This window comes from Ananas comosus, linkage group 9 (assembly GCF_001540865.1).
Source record: "Ananas comosus cultivar F153 linkage group 9, ASM154086v1, whole genome shotgun sequence".
NCBI lineage: Eukaryota > Viridiplantae > Streptophyta > Magnoliopsida > Poales > Bromeliaceae > Ananas > Ananas comosus.
The window spans coordinates 9,307,466-9,326,214 of NC_033629.1; the positions used below are offsets into that span (position 1 = coordinate 9,307,466).

At 33.4% G+C, this 18,749-nt stretch overlaps 1 protein-coding gene across 1 annotated transcript; it reads right to left on the reverse strand.

The window, feature by feature from the left end:
• LOC109714976 lies at window positions 4,077–8,285 on the reverse strand. Its single transcript, XM_020239747.1, has 2 exons — window positions 7,726–8,285; window positions 4,077–4,961 (listed from the first exon to the last, which is right to left on the reverse strand). Exons 1-2 carry the CDS (start codon window positions 8,212–8,214, stop codon window positions 4,296–4,298), a joined length of 1,155 nt encoding a protein of 384 aa, XP_020095336.1. The 5' UTR covers window positions 8,215–8,285; the 3' UTR covers window positions 4,077–4,295.

Genomic DNA, 18,749 nt, shown 5'->3' on the forward strand with positions numbered 1-18,749 from the left:
ACTAATCAATCACTTTATGGCATCATTACTAAAAAATCCAAAATACTAACTATTCTTATATATGTTATGTAGTATCCCTGGTGTTGGTTGCCCGTGAGATTTCAGTATTTGAGGCTTGTCGAAATATTTGAAGAGTGTCGGGACAAGTCGGAGTCGTTTTGCGCGAAATGGATGCAAAACGGACTCAGTGCGACGCGAGAGCAGAGTTTGATATTGAAATCTGCAAAGTGCAGATTTCAGTATTGAGTACCGGTACCATGCAGGGGAGTACCGGTACCCCAGTGTATTTTTTGAACTGCTGCTCTCGGGTTGCGATAATTGATGCTGAGTACCGGTATGGCATCGGACTGGTACCGGTACTCCAGCTGGGATGTAGAGTTGGTAAAGAGGCATTATGGTCTTTTTGGTTGGTGGATTAGCATGCCACCTACTCCTTCTTTATATTTATCCACTCTATCTGCTGAGAAAGGGTAATTATCCTTTTCCTCTCTCTCTCTAGTTTTAATTGTGTGCTTGGTGGAGGCTACGGCTTGAGCTTGGATCGACGTTGACGTTGCACCGGGGAGCCGTTTGAGCACGTGGACGTCACGGTTGCGCAGTTGGAGGCCGGGCGAGCGCGTGTTTTCCCTTCTCTCGACTTCTCGCCGTAGTTGGACTAGCTTTTCGAGGTGGGTTGAAGTTTACCGAAATCGCCGAAATACCTCAAAAGTTTTTATATCGTCAACATGTATTATGTGTTTATTTTCTTGCTAGTACTCGAATTCATGGATTAGGCTTAAAATCTGAATTTAGAGTTAAGTAGTAGTAGTATAATTTTACATGTTGGACTTGGAATTGACTTAGGAGAAAATTATAAATCTTACACTGTCATTTTCTGAAAACTACCAGATTTAGCATTAGGTGCTGTGGTTTGTTTGTATTGCTGCAGTTTGTATGCGGTAGATACCCAGATTGGTGTAGGAATTGGTTTACGCTCGTGCTGGGATGCCGAGTTTATTTTACAGTAGTGTATAGACTGTTTCGAACTGTCGGGAGTCGTCGCGGTTGACGGTGGACCGAGATTTCTGTATTTGCATCAGATTGTGCCAAGGGCACGTGAGCTTTGGTTGTTAGACCTATTTGCTTTGATTATAGCCTGTGAGAGCCTGATTGAGCTCAGCAGAGATACGCTTGCATACTCGGTTGGGTAGCGCCCACGAGTGCCACTCCGGAGTCGGGTTTTGTGCTTTTGCTTTGTTGTCGCAGCAGTCCTGTTTGGATGGTGCTTTAGGACCGGCCACCTCAGTGGTGGTGTGCGGTATAGCTCGGTGCTTTAGGACCGGCCACCTCAGAGGTGGTGTGCGGTATAGCTCGAACGCAGGCGGGACAGGCTTGTTGGCAGTCCCTTAACAGTATAGTCGTTGTTGCAGGGGATGCATATCTACAGGTAGCTAGAGTTGGTTAGTGATAATATAGGAGCATATAGTTGTAGGGTTTTCAGCTTTCCTTACTATCTCTTACATACCATTCTGTAGACTTAGTGGGTGAGCCGTTGAGGTCGGTAGCGGTACCCACTGAGGACTACTTCTTTTTGCAGTAGTTCTCACACTTAGTTGTTGACCCCTTTTTGCAGAGCCTTGTTCTGCGGCTGCTACTGTCGCTGATACTGATCGTGGAAAGAGAGTCGCGAGCTAGATCCTTTCCCTGGTTGCGGTTCTAGAGGAGTACCAGCTACAGGTAGTTTTAGTTTTGGTTCATGTACATACTTTTGCTAGTTACTCGCTGGAGCGAGGGATGATGTATCTGGGTGACTTTGTATGTATAGTGAACTTAATGTTTATTTATATACAGTTCAGTTTAGCAGCTCTATACTACTAGTTGTAGTTTTGTATGATTACAGATACAGGTACAGCTATCGCTTCGTATATAAAAGAAATTCTTTTGTAGACGGCGGTCTGTTGGCATGCCCAGAAAAACGTAGTAATCCGGGGCGTGACATGTTAGAATTGTTTAACACAAAATTTTGTAAGAGCAAAATTTCAAACCAATGAATGCAAACTGTTTGTCTTCTTAATTGATTGTCTATCGCCAACGAAAGTGAAATAAATTAAACATTGCACACTTCTTTTGTTCCTACAAATTGGTAGGAAAGTGCTCATATTTTTAGAGTAAATAATCCTAATTGGCTTTTTAATATTACTATTCAACTCATGAATCAAAACAAACTTAACAATTAATTATGTAAAAATATCTTTAAAAATGTGAAAAAAGAAAAAGACGCATAAAAATACACCTAAATGAGGAATTCATTCTCAATTTTTTTGGCCCTAGTTTTTAACAAAAGTTAATTAAAAAAAAATCAAATTTTAACTCTATTATTAAAAAAAAAGAATAAATAAATAAATACTCACAAAATTCGTCACCTCCTCAACAATACTACTATTCTCTGCAAGGGAAAAACAAAAAAAAAAACTAATTAATCCCAACACTAAATGTCGGCAATGTATGCGAAATAACTCAAATTAAATCCAAAAAAATGCTCTAATTAGTCATGCCAAATCGCTTAAATTTAATCCATACTATAATTAACGTCAAAATATCACTAATACCAAATCTTGCAAATTGAACAAAAAAAAAGCCGTAGTTAACGTCAAAATGTCACCTATTCATGCCAAATCGCTCAAATTGAACCAAAAAAATTCTAATTAATCTCAAAATGTTGCTAATTCTCGCCAAATCACTCAAATCTATATAAAAAAATTGTTATATTTGAAGAAAAAATACTCGCGGATGGGATCAGACATATGAAAGAGCAATCAATGGGTCTTGTGAAGAGTCTATTATCATATATTTCCTATAAAATGTTCGCTATATCTTCTTTTATTGACTCCTAGAAAGTTTGGTAAAAACTTATGGGGTAACCTAACTAGAAAGTAGCTTTCCTGATCTCTTTCATATTGAAAGGAGATGTCAAGAGGTTTGGGTTATCAAGTCGTCTTGTCTTGAATAGCTTAGTCCAATCCCCTAAAGAGGTTGTGTTTGCCTCAATTGGGGCGAATAACTTTTTAAATTTATCCCAAAAATGATAAATCTTTTTTTTTCCATGTAGAAGGTCTGCCTGTTATCCTTAATCAAGCCAACTATGTTATTCCGCCACTGTTGTTTTGCTTAGGTTCTCAATAAAACATCTTTATCGATTACCACTTGCTTAAATCTAGTTTTCAGCTCCTCTCTTTTATCAACTAATTTTTTCGTCAGATCCTAGTGCTCCTCCATTTATCTATATATATTCTGGATGTCTGTTATTATATCGCACTGTACATTCTTAGGATGCTATAAAAGTGTGGAACACTATTTTTTTTTATTCGTTAGGACAATATCTCAGCTTGAGATGAAAATAAGTATCACAATTTCTTTACTGCAAATTTCGCTCCACCACTTGGTACTAAGAATAAGAACTCTTCCCTTTTAGCCACACTTCTTCAAATCTACAGGGTTTGCCTTTAGCCCACACCCGATAGATAGAAGGATAGAGCAGTAGTTCGATGTTATTCTAGGAAGTGCTTTAACTGCAGAAAGTGGGAGAGCCAAATCCCACTCGGTCGATACCAGGAAATGGTCTAGTCTCGCTAAGGTTGGGTTCTTTTACATATTGGATCATGCAAAAGCTTGTTTTTTCATCAGCAAGTCTATAAGTGCTAGCTCTCGGATGAGGTTGTTGAACATATTTATCACATTATGGCTCCAACCCCTACCATTACGTTCTGTCCTACGTTCCACTTAGTTTCTAGTGAAATTGAAGTCACCGTATACTACCCATTTCCCTTTGCAGTCCTTTTTAAGAGAAGCCAATTTAGAATAGAAAACATCTTCCCTTCCTAAGAGAGCAGTCCATATACATTAGTCACAAAGAAATGCTGCCTGCTAGCATTATATATGTAGGAGTCGAAGAGTAATTAAACGTGAACCTCCAAGAGATCACCTTATTGCATGAGAATGTACGTGAACTCCAACAAATGATCAAACACCCTTACGTACCATTAGATTCAATATAGTGCCGCTTGTAAAAATAAGAACAGCTAAGGCTACATAGCAAGGACGAGAAAATATAATCCAGTTTAGATTCTTATATATAGGCAAACCACAGCATTCCTGCCATCTAAAACCATCTTTACAATACCAAAGAAAAACTAGTACCAAGCATTTATTATTGTTTATAAGTAACAACACACATCCTTTCATTACAAACCAATTCACCAAGCACATCTAACTGAATAAATACACACCAATAACAACAACGTGGAGATAAGCAACTTCTACTTCTTAGGGATTGTTATACTCATCATCATTTCAGACACACCTTTGATCTCCTCGTAGGGTGACATGATCACCACCAACCCTTCATCATTAGAAGAGAAGGAGGAAGGAGATATCATTTGGTATGTCACATGAACCGGCTTATTCTCTTGTGTTAGTGTCAACTCCTCAATCCCAAACTGGCCCCACTGCACCATTTTAATCGTGCCGTCCAATTGAAGATCAACTGGCGGTGATGGCACCTCTGGTCTCGTGCATGATTCGATCCTCAAGTCCTTGGGAACACCATCGCCGTAGTTGATCATGAGGCAGAATTTGTCTACTACTTTACCTTTGACTCTCTCTGCAGCTTCCTTCAAACAAGCAAAGGCGATCGCCTTGTAGGGTAATTCGTCTCGGCCTCCATTGTAAGATATTTTGAACAAAACAGTGACAGTACTTGCAGTAGAGGAATCGAAGGGGATAGATTTAAGGTGCTTAGGGTGGGTGGGTCTTTGGAAGTGACCCAAGTGGAAAATCGGGGTTTTCGTAAGGAGGCCTTGCGCTAGCATTTGGGTTTGGGTTTCCGCCCATGACTTGAGGAATTGGATTAAGAACAAAGGATCAGCTAAAAGGAGGCTGCAGCATATCCCAATAGCATATCCATCGCCTTGAAATTGTGTCACCTAAAAAACAAATAAATGAATGATTAAATGAGCAACATAAATGAGAAATTCAAGTGCATTGATCATGGTTGATGTGATACATGAATGCCACTTAATTGTACTAATATACTAAGCTAAGAAATTATGTGAGAAATTTCTCGCATGGACCACATGTACAAAATAATAAAAAAAAATACAGCAATATGTATTGTACCTATGTACATATGTATATGCACTATGTACTCAAAAGAATTTATGTAAGGCACGCATTTTATGCATCATGTATTTGTTTCTTGATGGTTATACAAGGGCTATTTGCAAGATATTAATGCGAAGTTTAGAATGATTATAAATTTCTGTTTTGCTTGCTACATATTGTACCATCACTATTTGGCACATTTGGTTAGTATTCTTGTGAATACATTAGATATTTTTCATATACCAAATTATATCCTCTCCTAAAAGGTACAAGAGGATAATCCGCACTTCACTACTACTAGAAGATAAAATCCTACAAAAAATAATTATATAATTATGAACTTTACATATCAAAGTAAACTTTACAGATAAAAACTTTACTTTTTATCCGTGTCATATATATATGGGTAAATATCTAATTCTTATGATAATTCTATAAATTATATTTTAGAAATTTTATATATTTTTTAAATAAAAAGTGCATTCGATATTAAGGGATTTATTTGTAAGAAATTAATCTACAATTTAAATATTTACAAGTTATCTAGAAAGATAAAACAGACAAATCAGAGTCGTCAAAATTTGAAGTAGAAGTATTGTTATACTTTTATTTAATTAATTCTACGCACTTAATATAAAATATATATATATATTTTTGGTACGGTGAGGTCGCCATTAGATAGGTGGTGAACATTGCTCAAAAAATGAATTATATATAGAGCAATCCAATAATATATAGAAACAAAATTATCATTATATGTAGCGCGACATTTAAGGAGTCACTTAATGAAATTTTATCGAGATAATTTGGTGAATCACCTAACATTCAAATCTTAAACAAAATCTTTTCAACATAGAAAGTTTTTGTTTGAATCTCAACACCATATTAAGACTGCAAATTTGTAGAAGGCCCAATAAAGGAGAACGAAGTCCTCCTCATTCATTTTTTTTTTCTATTATATATGTTCAAAAATAAAATAAAATAATAAATGTGGATGAGGGAATGGAGTGCTGATATATACTTGGGTTTTTGCCTTTCTAATTGTAAATAATTTCTGAGTCAGTAGGATAAGGAGATAAGCATCATTTACATACAGCTGTATATGGATTTTCTACTATATATAGACATAGATACAGGTAAACCAAACCCCAACTACCCAGGAACTAATAGGGCTTGCTCATTATAACAAGCATGATATGGATTTCTCAAACATGTCAATTACTTAAAGTTTGGCCACTACAAGGCATGTAAAATCTCAAAAAGTATTTCTTTGTCTGAGGCAGCTCAGAAATTTATTTCAGTTTATTTTTTATGTCGACGAAAGTCTATGTGTCAAATTGTTTTGGAAGTAACCAAATCATGAAAGGGTATCAACCTACTCCTTTTTGCAAAGCAAATATTTCACAACAAATATGTTTAGAGCTTCTAGATAAAGAAGACCATGCATGCTGAATTTTTAAAGCAAACATTTAACAACCAGTATATCTAGAGCCTCTCGATAGAGAAGGCTGCAAATTTGATTTTGGAAACCTTAAAAAGCAAAAAAGGAAGCCAAAATGAGATAAGGAATTAACCCCTACAATTGTTGAGTTAAACTTTTGCTTCTATTTTAAGAATAAAGAAAAAGAATCAACTGCTTAAGATTAGCCTTAGTTCCTCTACCACAGAGATCAAATTAATAAAAACTACATCATGTAAAATTTATATCTGCAATCTCATAAACCTGAGAAAACTTAACCAAGAATTGTCTAAATGGCATGCAAATGTGAAGTTACCAGAAAAATTGTAATAGATATATGTACATTAATAGGTCTTCACAAGAATAAGCCTACTCAAGTAGCAGTTAATTACTTTGCTGGAAACTTCTCCAATAATTAGGCCTAGCAACCATCAATCATGAGAAAACTCAACTGCTATTGCATCCAAAGCATACAACAATTATATGTCTTATGTCCAAATGAAATGCTAAATCTACAATCCAAAAATATTAATCCCTACAATTTCTCATTCAATTGTTGTTGGATTGTAACCCTTCTTTTGGATTTATTTAAAATTAAAATTATTGTGTGCCCCTAGTGAATTCTTACATTAGTATGCTACCATTTTATCAATCATTTATTTCATCTAATTGTTCTTCTTCTATGGTTCAATGAGTTGTAGCTAGTTTCTTCTAGTTAAGAAATAAGTAATTGAATAAATAATATAAGATGTATTTTTTTAAAAAATATATTGCACACAACTTTATATATCTTGATACATCAGGTGCAGACAACTATATTTTTTGGAAAAGCAAATCAAACTATTTGAATGGTTAGCAAGTAAAATTAAAATTTTTAAAAATTAGATAATTATTTTCAGATGATCCAAACTCTAGCACAGTACAATATATGCGATATTTTTCAGGTCTATTCATGATGAACAACCGAATTAATTGCACCAATTCCATTGGTCAACAATGCATGCACTAGAGTAAAGGAGAGCGTGAAACAACTGTTTATTTGCGGAGACATAAATTAAGCAGGAGAAAATGAAATAAAAGCAAAGTACTGTAAAATTTGAACTAAACAGTATTTTTAATACACTCACCTGCACGTAAAACAAAGCAGAGAACTCAGGATTCTCTGCATCTACGTCCACCCAGAACGCCAGCGGCGCTTCTTTCTCTGCCGCAGCAGCCGTCCCTGTGGCGGCGGCGGCCTCCAAGAATTCCGCCATGCTGACCTCGGCCACGGCCGCCTGCAGGAGTCGAACCCCGGCATCGTTCAGCTTCACCTCCCACCCTCCTTCTCCCTCCCCGACAGCAGCCCTCCGAAGCCGCCCCGCCAGCTCCGGCCTCTCCGCCAGCGCCGCGCTCAGCGACTCCTTCATCCACGCCGCCACCGTCCACGCCGACTCCTCCTTCCCGGCGCTTCTGTAGTAAAGTATGATCCGGAACCGGCTCTGAAACAGCGGGGCGGCGTAGGCGGCGGCTGCGGCGATGCGGCGGGGACGCCGCCCGGGCTCGGTCACTCGGCACGGCATCGCCGTTTGCATCGCCTCGATGTGGAGCTCTTTCGGGAGAATTCGACCAGCCATTAATTAGAACACACAATTGCAACTGTATATGATGATTGTGTTCTTTTTTTTTTTCTTTGTCTTTTTTTTTTTTTTTTGGCTTTTTAGCTATTTGATTTTACTCTTTTTGGAGGAACTAATAAGGGGCGAGGGAGTAGTGGAGGAGCCAGGCAGGAGTAATTAAAAAAAAAAAAAAAAAAAAACGCTGTGGGGGTTATGGGTTGTGTTCGTGCAGTGAAGCTAATGCTTATACGTTTTGAATAGTCTTCGTATTATTGTCGAACACTTATGATCTTCCTAATGTTTCGGTAGAAATGCGTAAGACTCTCATTGTAGACGATTTCGAAATCACCTCCCTTTTAACATTTTTTTTAGAATTAAATTGCATAGATTTATGTAATATATGTGAATTATAATATATTCATGTAAAGTTATTCTCTCAAAGTGGGCCCCATTTGGTTCGGTGGGATAAATGGGATACGAAAGTTATCCTGCTATTCTTCCAAACGGGTATGAAATTTGGCAAGAATATTTTATTCGGTCAAAATCTTGCTATTTCCGATTATACCGAATAGTAAGGGATTTGCTTTCTACCATTTTGGTGGAATAGTTGTTATTCCAATGTTTAAATTTCAAACTTAATTAAATTATAAAATTAAATTAAAACTAAAATATATATAAATATAATATGTTAGATATTATAATAATTATTTTAATTACATAAAATTATTAATTGTACTTATATATAACACAATTATTATATTTAAATATTATATAAAATTTATTATAAATTATATTAATTTATAATTAATTCTTTTTTTTAAAATTTTAAGTTTAAGTAGAATTTTTTAAAAAAATTATAATTTATTATATAAATTATTTTTATTAATTGTTCACCCTTATTCTTATTTTAAAATTTTAAAAATTAAAATTTAAATTTTTTAAATTTATAATTATAATCTCAAAATTAAAGTTTATAATTTTAAAATTTTCAATTTAAAATTTGATATTTTATATTTTTCAAATTTAAATTTGAAATTTGAAATTTGAAATTTGAAATTTGAGATTTTAAATTTTAAATTTTAAAATTTCAAAGTAAAACTTTTAAATTTAAAAATATAAATTTAAAATTTTAAAAATTCAAATTCAAATATAATAAGAGAATAATATCATTACTTTTATTTATAAAACCCATTATCTTTTTTATTACATCTTACCCAACAAAACGCTGCTTTTTTTTATTTTTAGGAATAACTCAATTTTCATCCAAACGCAAAATTGATCTAATCCCCGCTTATACCTTAATTTATACCTATCCTTAGAATAGTCACTTTTTCTTTATTCCCGAACCAAACGATACTAATGTTTTCAGATATATCCCTTCCATTAGAATCCATTAAAAAAGTTTTGTTAACCATAAGTTAAATATTTTACCCTAATTAATTTTTGACATTTTTACCACTCTTATATTATACTGTTATATATTTTGAGGAACATATTTGTGATGGCAAAATTGAAAATATAAATAGTTTTCTAATTGTTCTCTAACAGTAATAAATTAGATGGACACATCTGAAAACATTAAAAATGAAGGCCGGTATAAGCGGGGATAACGAAAGTTATCCCCGCTATTCCGCTAAACGAAATAATTTTTGGCCGGAATATTTTATCCCGATCAAATCTTGCTATTCCCGGCTATTCTAGAATAGCAAGGGATTTACTATTCCACCATTTTGATGGAATAGTGCTATTCCAACATTTAATTTCAAACTTTATTAAAATTATAAATTAAATTAAAACTAAATTATACAAATAAAATATGTTATATATTATAATATATTATTTTTATTATAAAATTATTAATTGTACTATATTAATACATATTATTTATATTTATTAAATATTATAATAAATTTTATATTAAATTATATTTAAATATTATAAAATATTATTTTTATTAAATTTAAGTTTAAGTAGAATTTTGAAAAATTATTAATTTATTAATAATAAAAAATTTATAAATTTATTAAAAATTTTATTATTATCAAATTTATAAATTTATTATAATAAATTATTTTTATTAATTGTTCCCGCCCCTATTTTTATTTTCAAAATTTAAAATTTAAAATTTAACATTTAAAATTTTATATTTTATATTTTTCAAATTTAAATTTGATCTTAAATTTGAAGTTTGAAATTTTAAATTTTAAATTTTAAATTTTGNATTCTTCTTCTTCAAAAAAAAAAGAAAAGAAGATTTCTCTCCCCATCACTCATATTCCTAAAGTTTACTCTTTTCTTGGAGGATTTGACATTTGAGTTGTGGAAACTAGTGCAATTTCCATATTGTGATCTTGCATTTGATCCGTTGGAGCGAGTGGTTTGGTTTGATCCTGTTTTATCACGATCTTCGAATCAGAATTGAGTTATTTCATAGATTAAATTTTACTTTCACATGCTGAATAAACAAGAAATTGTGGACAGAAAAAGAGATCACCCATTTTCGGTGATATTCCCCACCTTAGCCGAACTCTCTACTAATGGGGTGGGCTTGATCTCTTGGAGCACTAAGAATAACCCAAAAAATGGTTCTAAAACCATTAGAAATCCAAATATCCCTATTTGATAACCTAAAACTAAAATTCCTAAAAATTCCAACTCACCTTTCTCTTTTGACAGAGAATTTTTTTTTCTTCCTCTTAGATCTTCCTCTTGAAGCTCGTTACCATCCCTAATTTTCGGATGAGATTAAACCTGAGCTTGGAAGCTGCCCCAACAATGGTGGTTCTTCTTTGGAGGGTGAAAAAGAGAAAGGATAGAGTAAGAGATGGAGTGGAGAGACGACTCCTATTAGATGAGAGTAAATAATAAGTATCTCCTTTTATAAGTTTGCAATAATAGCAACTAATTCCAAACACCAACCCCCCCTCCCCCCATTTGATCAAATTTGCTAAAGTTACTGATCGTCCCTAGAGCAAGTGGCAAAGGGCTTGGTGGTTGGTACCCGAGGTCCCAAGTTTGAATCCTAGTTGATTCACATTCCTAGCTAAGTTTATTTCTAAATTAAATAAAAGAAGCGGGTACTGTGCTACCTATCTCGCTCAAAAAAAAAAAAAATGCTAAAGTTCAAGGCATGTCATCTACACCACTAAAACTACTACTAAGAGTTACTGAACTTACAATAACTATTACTATTAGCAATTGCCAAAACTACTATTAAAAGCTACCGAAGTTACTTTTGCTTTAAAATCATTTTAGTAATTTGGCAAATGTTTTTATGTTGAAGAGAGGGGTCCTTCGTCGTCTGCGTAGTATTGATAGCCTCCACAATTCGAATCAGAAGTCAACTTTCCTAAAAAGATCGAAACTTATTTGAAAACTAAATCTCGATAATTTCGGTTGAATCCTGCATGATAACTAAAATTGATAATCACGGTCAAATCTCGAAAATACTAAATTGTATATCTCTTTCCAAAAAAATTCACTCATTAGACGACTAAAGCCTCTCATTAGTTATGTTTATCAAATGACTGAAATTGCAATCAACAATAATGACATGATATATTTCACAAATTACAATGTGGTAAATTTTAGTATTTTTCTCAACCTATATTTTGACATAGCCACTCTATGGTTTGTAAAGTGGAACTAGGCTACTATATTATTAATAGCACCAAGTCATTGGTGCTATTAGATTTTCAATCTTTGGATGAAAAGAGATGTGCGGTTAGAATGATAGTGGTCCTCTAGGATTGAGTAGATGGTTAGTTGAATAATATGATCTAATCGGTGGAAATGGTCAAAGGGGTAGACCTAACGGTGAAAAACTTGATAGCACCAAGCGTTTGGTGCTATAGATAGTATAGTAGCCGGACTCTGTAAAGTGTATTACTTTTTTATCTTACAGTTTATAAATTTTATAACAGCTAGCATAGGATCCTACTTCATAGCAAGTCCTTAAAAAAGAAAATAGTGAAATATTTCAAATCGCAAAGTAGCAAATTGAAGATATGATAAACAATAAAAAGAGTAGACTTGGCAAACGGACGGATTGGGTAACCCGTGGGCGGGTCATTATACCTGCGGGTTATATGGGCATAGGTAACATTTATCCACAAACTTTTAGGTAGCCAACATTTTTACTCATACCTGCCCACGGGTGGGCGGGTGTTGCCGGCTATCCCATTTTTTTTTTCTTTTTTGCTCCTATGCTTTCTAAATGCAAAACACATATATATAATTTTTAAAAGCGTAACATAACTCATTGCTTAAAATATCACAACATACAATAAAATGTTTAAAGTCCTAAAGCGAATAAATTTCATAATATAAAAAACACACAATAAAAGATTAGTGTTAAGGTTTTTAGGATAGGTAAACAAAAAAAATATTTTTAAATTAAAAAAATATATTAAAATAATTTAACATATCACAAGTCTTAAAGCGAATAAATTTTATAATGTAAAACACACGCAATAAGAGATTAAGATTAAGGTTTTTAGGATACGTAAACAAAAATAATTAAAAATATATATTTTTTAATTTAAAAATATATATGCAGGTATTTATGGGTATCCGCAGGTTATCTTAAATGCCTGCAACTTAATCGGTAACCACCTGTTTTATCCATAATTTTTTGAGTAAGAAAAGTTAGTACTCATACCTACAAATTTATGGGTAACCCGCGGATACATATGGGTATCCGTCGAGATTGCAAGGTCTAGCTGTTGCTATGCCTGAAAGGTTAAAAGATTAAACGTGATAGAACTAGAGTAGTTTTAGGATGGATGACCTCCTAGGAAGCGGAGCGTCAGTGTTAGAACAATTACTGCACAAAAAATCTGATTGTGATTTAAATAACTAAATTTTGTGATGAAAATAAATAAATCAACTTACAGATGGTCGCTAAATCCAAATAAATACTTAATTGATCCGGAAGCGTGCGAGGCATTATCCTAAGGCGTATTCCCGTCCTTACGTACGGGATTAATCGGAAATAACACTCCAAGGTACGACCGGAATTCCTCTCCTGCGAGCACGATCGTGAAGGAGGTTGACGAAGACTCTTTCAACACCCGATGACTAAAAAAATTAAGAAATTGAATAAAATAGAAATTAAAATTACTTCTTTCTCTTTTTCCTTCTCTCTCTCTCCAATGTTCATATCATATGAATAGTGCAAGAGGCATTATAAAGGGACTTGTGAAGGAAACGTTAGAGGTCTAACGTTCCACAATTTGTTCCGTACGTTCCAACTTATTAATTGGAATAGTAAATAATAATAATAAAAGCTAATAAATGAGAATAAAAGAGTTAATAAATAAAATAATAATAATTAGAAAATTTTGGATTTTTTCTCCAACAATCCCCACAAAAAATTCAAAATTTCGAAAAAAGAATTAAACTCAAAAAACAAAATAAATAAATGAATAAATCACCGGGTGTTTATACTATGCAGTAGGTAAGGTGTCTTTAAGAGACTTAACCTCACTTAGTGCAAATAGTTTTCATCAGAAGGAATCAGAGTGAATTAGGTCTTGAACTACGTTTCTTTAACCCTGACTTCAACTACCACACACACAGTATAGAATTCTCCGTCGCGGGTCTGTGTGTTAATGGCAATGCACAGTACCTTGATTTTTCATAAAATGTGTAGCCCACATCACATAGCCGCGGCCACATAGGATACTCTTATATAGGTAGTTTCCTCCAAGGATGTGTGTAGAGTCACATCTCGCGGAAATTACCGCCTCGGATCCCATTAAGAGCTATCAGCTCAACCTAATCTACTACACAGAACACTACTCACCATAGGGAAGGGATTGGAGTTAAAGCTCCTCTATATAAACTGTAGAAAGTGCTCTTTGGCCAACCCGACAGCTTGTTTTTACCACATTGAACCTTCTTCAAGGGATCTCCTATCACAAAGGTTGGGTTCCCACTGCAGGAAGACCCTTTATGGGCAAAGTCTCATCCCCCTCAATGACTCTAGGACTTTAGTCCTATTCAGGCCGTTCGTCAAATAATCTGTAAAATTCTGTTCAGATCTGATAAAAATCAAATAAGTAATATCATGAAAATAACCATCTAATAAATTTATGTCTCAAAATAATTTACCTGCCAATCTTAGAATTTGCAAAATTCGTTTCCAAGATGAACGCTAGGATAAAATCACAAGAGCAATTATAATATCAAAATTTATTAACAGATAAAAGTGTAAATTCGCTTTAACAGTAAATAGATGACCCAAATAATTTTAAAATTTTATCTCAATTAGATATTTTTGAGCAAATGACAAATGCAATCAAATTATTATTTGATGCTGCAAACAGAGTATAAGTAATGCTAAAACAATAATAAAGACAAAAAATAAATTTGAGCTTTACTGGTTAGGGTTTGCATCTTAAAAAAAAAAAAAAATAGAGCAACCAGACTGTAGTTTTGAGTCCCAGTCAAATCTTTTTATTTTATTTCAAGGCCTGTAGCAAATATTTTTTTTAAAAAAACCAATATCCGTACAACCAGTCTTTAAAATATTGTAGCACATATATATATATTACCAAAGAATTTTATTGTAGCAAAACTCTAAAATCGCACACTAATAAAATTATTTTTACTGTAGCAAAATTATTTAAAATTAATTTTGCTGTAGCAAATTTTCTTTTAAAGAGCTACAGTAAAAGCAAAATGAATTTTTTTAAACAAATAATCACCAAATAAATTATAATTTCAACAGTAAATTAAATAATATACAATTACATGTTAAAATGCTAATCTCCGAAAAATTTATGTTTGAATGTCAATTATATAAACAAATTAACAAACAAATTATATACATATAAAATTAATTTAATACGGATTAGCACTCGTTAGATTTCAATCACAATCAAATCAAAATATGCCTTAGATTGTTAGAACAATTACCGCACAAAAAATCTGATTGTGATTTAACTAAATTTTGTGATGAAAATAAATAAATCAACTTACAGATGGTCGCTAAATCCAAATAAATACTTAATTGATCCGGAAGCGTGCAAGGCACTGCCCTAAGGTATATTCCCGTTAGGGCTGGCAAATGAGCGAGCCGGCTCGCGTTCGACTCGCGTTCGACTCGATATTTGGCTCGCTCGAGCTCGACTCGAAATTAAATGAGCCGAGCTTGAACAAAAAAAAAAGGCTCGAAATTCATTTCAAGCCGAGCTTGAGCATTACTCGGCTCGTTCGAATTAGGCTCGAAAAGCTCGAAACAGCTCGAATATATATATATATATATATATATATATATATATATATATATATATATAATATATATATATATTAATATATATATATATTATATATATTAGAGGCTATTGTGCTATTAGGAGCTAGCACGCCTTGTGCTCCTAACTTTCTAACCACTCATCAAGTTTGATGGGTGTTAAATGAAAGAGGGATGAGATATTGGAGAGAAATTGAATGTCTCAATTATCTTTTCTTAAAATTCTCTTCAATATTTCTCCCTCCTCTTATTCTAACCACCCATCAAACTTGATGGGTAGTTAAAATTTAGGAGCACAAGAGCTGCTGTGCTCCTAATAGCACAGTAGCCCTACTATATATATATATATATATAGAGTTGGACTGGGCTACTATTAGTAGCAAACTTCTATTGTTCTACCAGTTTTTTAGCCATTGGATCAACTCTTTTCATCATTTCTAACATTGGATTAAATACTATAACCGATGTGGGACCACTCAACCCTAGGGGGACCACTCAACTCTAACTGACTAATATCATCCTAACTACAATTTTTCTCCAAGGGTTAAAAACTTGATAGTAAAAAGAGTGTTTTACTACTAATAGTATTCCAGCCTAATTCTAATATATATATATATATATATATATAGTAGAACTACTATCGAAAATATAGAAGATCTGGTGCTTTCGATTTTTTGATTCTTAGATCAATCCCTTTAATCATTTCTTATCTTTGGATTAATACTATTATTACCTTTTAGGGACCACTCAATCCTAGGGGTATATTTAATCCTAGGAAGAACCTCAATCAACCAACCATACAATTCTTAACAAAAAGTCAAAAATTAGAAAACATCGAATCCTCTATATTTTCAATAGCATAGTAGTTCTACACTATATATATATATATATATATATATATATATATATATATATATATATATATATATAATATAAAATATATGAATATAATATATTTAATTATATATAGGCCGCGTGAATAATCTCAGTTTAGTTAAAATTGGGCCAATGTTGTTGTCGATAAAAACAAATCCAATAGACAAATAAAAAAAAAAAGTAAAATTTTTAACTAAATTTATACATTTTTCCTTCCTTTCTTTCTTTCACATATCTCTAAATTTTCAATATGTTTTTCTCTTTTTCTTTTTCTGTCTCTCACCCTAAGTAGCCAAGCCGCAAGCCCTCCAAGTTAACAAGTAACAGTATATGCCCGCCATTGCCTACCTTGCTATTAATTGTATGCTTGAGAAAATATACAGAATATTTTTAAAATAAAAAATTATTAGTCATATAAAATTTTAATTTTAGTTATATATGATTGGATAGTTTAATCTAATATTTATTTATATAATTTATTTATTTTTTACCGTATAAATGAAAATGAATAATATGGAAATTGAAGGCGGAAGAGAAAACATGTGAGAATGAAAAAATTAGATATTCAACTCATAAATTATTTTTCTTCATATTATAATACTATATTTCATATAATTATTTTGTACTTTGAACTATTAGACATATTTTTGTATCAAATTATAGATAATGTTATATACAAATTAAACTATTGATTGTATGATTTTGAGAATTTCAAGCAGCTCGTTTAGGGCTCGAGCTCGCTTGGCTCGAAATTAGGCTCACTCGAGCTCGGCTCGAATTAATTTCAATCAAAGCTTGAGCTTAAATTTAGGCTCGAAATTAATTTCAATCCGAATTTGAGCCGAGGTAAGCTCGCTCGAGCTCGGCTCGTTTCCACCCCTAATTCCCGTCCTTACGTGCGGGATTAATCGGAAATAACACCCTAAGGTACGATCGGAATTCCTCCTCCTGCGAGCACGATCGTGAAGGAGGTTAACGAAGACTCTTTCAACACCCGATGACTAAAATGATTAAGAAATTGAATACAATAGAAAATAAAAATACTTCTCTCTTTTTTCTTCTCTCTCTCCAATGTTCATATCATATGAACAGTGCAAGAGGCATTATAAAGGGACATGTGAAGGAAACGTTAGAGGCCTAACGTTCCACTCCTTTGTTCCGTACGTTCCAACTTATTAATTGGAATAGTAAATAATAATAATAAAAGCTAATAAATGAGAATAAAAGAGTTAATAAATAAAATAATAATAATTAGGAAATTTTGGATTTTTTCTCCAACAGTCAGTCGGTATATTATAGCATTTTGGTCAATGGAAAGGCCTAATAAGAGATTAAGAAGGTTAAGTATGCTAGTATTAGAAATTAGCGGAAAAACAAAACGCAGCGAAAAGATTTTTTGCATTTTAAAACATTTTCAGAAGCCAAAAATATATTACATATAAAAACTAAAAATTAAGAAATTAATCCACTGTCGGCGGATCATTCTCATTTTACTATGTAAAAATTTAATCTAAGAAAAACTCTTTATGCTTAGAGCTCTTATCATGTACTAGTTAAGGTCTCTTAATTTACGGAATGGTTGGTATTGTATGCTTCAATTATTACTCCGAGATTCTGGTATAGTCACGTGCGTGTCCGTTCTCTACGTGTATCCATACGGAATCGGCGCATACCCGTGTCACGCCCCGGGGTCCCTTTTAGTTTAAAACATAGCGGAAAAGCGTCTGAAATTTTTTTTTTTTTTTTTGAAAAGTCTGACCCCAGAGTATGACAGATCCTCCACAAACACAGGGAATCCACTGTTCACACGGACAGAATCTCCCCTGTATTTGCACGGCGTCACACAAGTATAAGAAGTAACCCAGGTACAACCACAACCAAATGAATATACAAATAACCAACAATTATATATTCATACACCACTCACATCACAGGTTCACATTTATATATTCGATATTTAAATATAAATCCACATCTATCAGTTAAAATATTTCCAACCACAGAAATAGGTTTTGAAATACTAAGATGCAAAATTCACAGAAAACCTTTTGAAAACTGTTTCCTACACGGAAACCTTTATTCTTTAAAAACGCTACCACGAGGGGTAGAAAACCTTTTATTTTACAAAATCCAGAAATCCGTTTATTACATTCACAAAAATCCATATTTTCAAATGTAATAAAAGTACTGAACCATATAACTATCTAAGCTATAACAACTGAAATAATAAGGGTAATAACTATACCGAAATAACCTGGGTCGGAAGCTCTATCGACCGCTACACACGTACCTCACGTCTCGTCCCACTACTCATCGCCCGCGATACCTGAAAAATGGTGGGGGAGGTGAGAACATGTAAACATGTCTTCCCTCCCAGTGGGTACCGCAAGCCGAAGAGGGCGTGGAGTACTCACCGGAT

Bases quoted from the DNA above. Each gene is read 5' to 3' on its own strand.
- LOC109714976 (XM_020239747.1), bottom strand. From the start codon at position 8,214: ATGGCTGGTCGAATTCTCCCGAAAGAGCTCCACATCGAGGCGATGCAA. The intron at 4,962-7,725 runs GTGAGTGTATTA...TTTGTTTTTTAG, and splicing joins CTGCTTTGTTTTACGTGCAG to GTGACACAATTTCAAGGCGA.